Source organism: Chiloscyllium plagiosum, chromosome 7 (genome assembly GCF_004010195.1).
Source record: "Chiloscyllium plagiosum isolate BGI_BamShark_2017 chromosome 7, ASM401019v2, whole genome shotgun sequence".
NCBI classification, from domain to species: Eukaryota; Metazoa; Chordata; class Chondrichthyes; order Orectolobiformes; family Hemiscylliidae; genus Chiloscyllium; species Chiloscyllium plagiosum.
In genome coordinates this window covers 59,482,420-59,486,261 of record NC_057716.1, presented here as the reverse complement: position 1 = coordinate 59,486,261, position 3,842 = coordinate 59,482,420, and the positions used below count along the sequence as shown (strand labels likewise).

Below are 3,842 nucleotides of genomic sequence, written 5' to 3'. Positions count from 1 at the left end.
GGGTGGTACGTGTATGGAATGAGCTGCCAGAGGATGTGGTGGAGGCTGGTACAATTGCAACATTTAAGAGGCATTTGGATTGGTATATGAATAGGAAGGGTTTGGAGGGATATGGGCCGGGTGCTGGCAGGTGGGAGGAGATTGGGTTGGGATATCTGGTCGGCATGGATGGGTTGGACTGAAGGGTCTGTTTTCATGCTGTACATTTCTATGACTCTATAAGCCTAAGTAAAAATAACCTGTATTTGATTTATAAAGTCACAGTTGAAAGTGCAAAGAAAAAGCTGAGTGATTGACTGATGGTTATTTTAGTAGAACCAGGAAGGCCAGAGATAGGGCAATTACATTAGTTTTCTTTTTAAATTGCTCACATGAGTTGCAGAATTTGAAGCTTTGGGAGCATAGAAGTCTAATAAGAATCAGGAGAGTTCCTGACGTCTAATTTTTTAAGCAAGAGGCAATTGTAGTTTTGCTTTGCTGTAGACTGAATCTCTCTGGATAGGGAGAACCAACTTTTGATTGTTTGTCTGGCCTGAACATTAGGCAAAAAAGGTTGCTAAGTTCATCGTTCAACGCAGTTTAGATTTTGCGAGACTGAAAGCAACTGGAAGATTTGACAACCTTGTAGTTGGAGGATAGAATCGACATTGATCTTTGAAGTCTTGTGGCAGAAAGCAGTCAATAGTGTTAGCTTGTAAACTGAAAAGAAGGCAGCTGAGTATCTGTGGGCAATTAGAACAAGAAACTGATGGATCCACAGAAATGAAGTATTAAATAAATCCTGGAGTTTCACTTCGTCAAGAAGCTGTTAGAAAGTTTCCCCAGTCTTGTAGTACAGAGAATATCTGAAATACTGAGGTGAATTAAAATAAATTCCTGAAGGCTGTAACATCATTTGGGATTGATGTCTCTAAGTAGATGAACCTTCAAGATTGCTGTGATGGATACTGAGGCAGGGTGGGGTGCGAACTGCATTTAAAGCAAACATAATTATAAATTTATAGTGTTGAGTAAATGTTTAATTCTTGTATACAACAACATTTGCTTTTTCTGTCTAAAAATGTGAAATTTTGCAGTGTAGTTCTGTCACATGATTGCTGGTTGTTCAGATTTCTATTTCTAACATTTATCTGTCCCAAACTCTAGACTTTTAGCAATTTTGTTGATTCTAAACTGCCCTGGAAATAGTTGTATTCAAGAAGATAACTCTCCTCCACTTTGAGGTTATTTGGGTTGGGTAATAAATGCTTGCCTTGTATCTTTTGAACTAATGATTTTATTTTAACATATTATTTTATCAGACCTCCATTAGCCAAGGAATATTAAGTTTCCCTCATAATTGCAATAAAATTTGGAATGTACTCATTTCATGGTGTGTCTCCTAAGTGGAAAAGAGTAATTGGTTTCTCTTCTGAAAAGTGATTTTTTTGTTTCTGAATGCAGGTTTGAACAAGAATTTATTAATAGTCTGATTGCAAAATATACAACAGAAAATGGCAAATACTTCTGGACTAGTTTTCAGGATAGAAACGGCACTGGAGAATACACATGGTTTACTAAATCCAAGGAGAAAGAGCCCGTAACATATACAAATTGGAATGCATATCAGCCAGGTAGGTATTTACAGTATCCTTGATTCTAAAAACATTCAAGTATTCCATCTATTTGCTATTGAGAAAAGAAAGTTCCAGGTCCTACCCCATAGCTCAGCTGGTAAATGTCCTTCTAATTTAGACCAGAACCAGTTAGATCAAGAAGGTCCCAGGTTATATCCTCTCTCTGCACTGAGTTAGAATGTCTTAATGGAGGTAGGGGTAGGGGCCAGTGATTTGGGGGGCAGGATGCAAAGACCTACATTTAACCTCAATCTTTTGAGCTATAATTGGCTAAGCCCACTTTCCACCACTACTGTTCATTTCTTTGGGTGGATGGAAGTGAATCATGAGACAACAATTAGGATTGAATTCTTTGTGATGCATACAGAGTCAAATAGCTTGTTAGCCATCTCTGCTAGGTATCCTTGGGACTGAAAGCTAATGAACATGATTTGCCCTTGAACTGTATTATACTGAAGGAAAGTTACACATGGTCAGCCTCTGTCTCTCTTGTGATCTATTCGGTCCGGTAGCAAAATGAATCTGGAGGACTGGAGATGGATGCAGAAGCAATGGGAGACCACAATGTTTTCTATGCCTTGTAAGGTCTGCATCTCCCAGAACATCGTGCTGACTGCTTTCCATTGGATCTTTAAATTTGGTCTCATCTGCCAGGGTAGGGAAATCCTTAAATTGTTCACTGAAGTGATATATCAGAACGTGGTTAATATGTACTTTAATGGACTTGAGAGTCCTAGTTCAGGATTCTCTGAAGGTTAACATGTATGTCCAGTTGGCAGTTAGGAAGGCAAATGCAATCTTTGCATTCAATTCATTGGGCTAAATTTATAAATGCAGGGATGTACTGCTGAGGCTATATAAGGCTGTGGTCAGACTGCACTTGGAATATTATCGGCAGTTTGGGTCCTGTATCTCGGGACCGTTGTGCTGACCTTGGAGGAGGTTTACAACAACTGATCCCACAGAGAAAGGGCTTCTTGTTTGACGAGCGGTTGAGGACACTGGGTCTGCGCTCAGTGGAGTTTAGAAGGATCTGATTAAAACTTAGAGCACTGAGAGGCTTGGATAGAGTGGATATGAAGATGATGTTTCAACTAGTAAAAGAGGCTAGGACCTGAGGGCACAGCCTCAAAGTGATGAGGTAACCATTTGGAACGGAAATGAGGAATTTCTTCAGCCAGAGGCTGGTGGATCTATGGAACTCATTGCCACAGGAGGCTTTAGAAAGCAAAACATTGAGTGGATTTAAGACGCAGATAAGTTGTTGATTAGTAAGGGAATAAAACGTTACAAGAAGAAGGCAGGAGAAACAAATCAACCATGATTGAATAGCAGAGCTGATTTGATAGGTTGAATGGCCTAATTCTATTCCTTTATATTATGAGCTTATGGCTGCTGTCACATGCTGACCAATGAGGTCTGGCTGGTGAGGACCAATAGAGGACAAAACACACAGTACAGCAAGCCCTGAGAGGTTCTACTTCTCTATTATACACTTTGCATACATCAACTTCAGCCTTAAAAAATTGGTATGAGGAAAATTGTTCTCGTGTTCTTTTGGAAACCACTATTTGGACTCAATGTTTCAGTCCATTACTAGAGCCTGATGGGAGCAGATAAATTAAGGTATCTTGTCAGCACATTCTTTTGAGTTACCTGCATTGATGAAAAATATGCAAGAATTGTAAAATTATGTACAATGTTTGACAGTCTTCAAGCATTGCAAAAGAAGCAAAGCAAGTCTGCCTCCCAAAGTTAAGATCTATAGAGTGCTGGTCACTCCCACTCATAATGCTGGTATACAATCACTGGTATGCAGACTGCCACTTTAATTGCTGTCAGAAATTTCTGAAGATCGGATGATGACAGGAAATGAGACTTTAATGGCCTTGCCATACTGAGATAGTGATGGAAATGTGTTGCTGGAAAAGCGCAGCAGGTCAGGCAGCATCTAGGGAACAGGAGAATCGACGTTTCGGGCATTAGCCCTTCTTCAGGAATGAGGAAAGTTGGTCCAGCAGGCTAAGATAAAAGATAGGGAGGAGGGACTTGGGGGAGGGGCGTCGGAAATGTGATAGGTGGAAAGAGGCCAAGGTGAGGGTGATAGGTCAGACTGGGGTGGGGGAGGAGAGGTCGGGAAGAAGATTGCAGGTTAGGAAGGCGGTGCTGAATTCAAATTCAGCACCGCCTTCCTAACCTGCAATCTTCTTCCCAACCTCTCCGCCC

The 3,842-nt window shown here is 40.7% G+C and overlaps 1 protein-coding gene across 1 annotated transcript in view; it reads left to right on the top strand.

Moving 5' to 3' along the window:
• Positions 1 to 3,842, top strand: part of LOC122551927 (lymphocyte antigen 75-like) — a 138,564-nt gene that overhangs the window by 36,583 nt on the left and 98,139 nt on the right. The window contains exon 11 of the mRNA XM_043694497.1: positions 1,444 to 1,613. Coding sequence (XP_043550432.1) covers positions 1,444 to 1,613 — 170 coding nt within the window. The remainder of the gene's footprint in view (positions 1 to 1,443; positions 1,614 to 3,842) is intronic.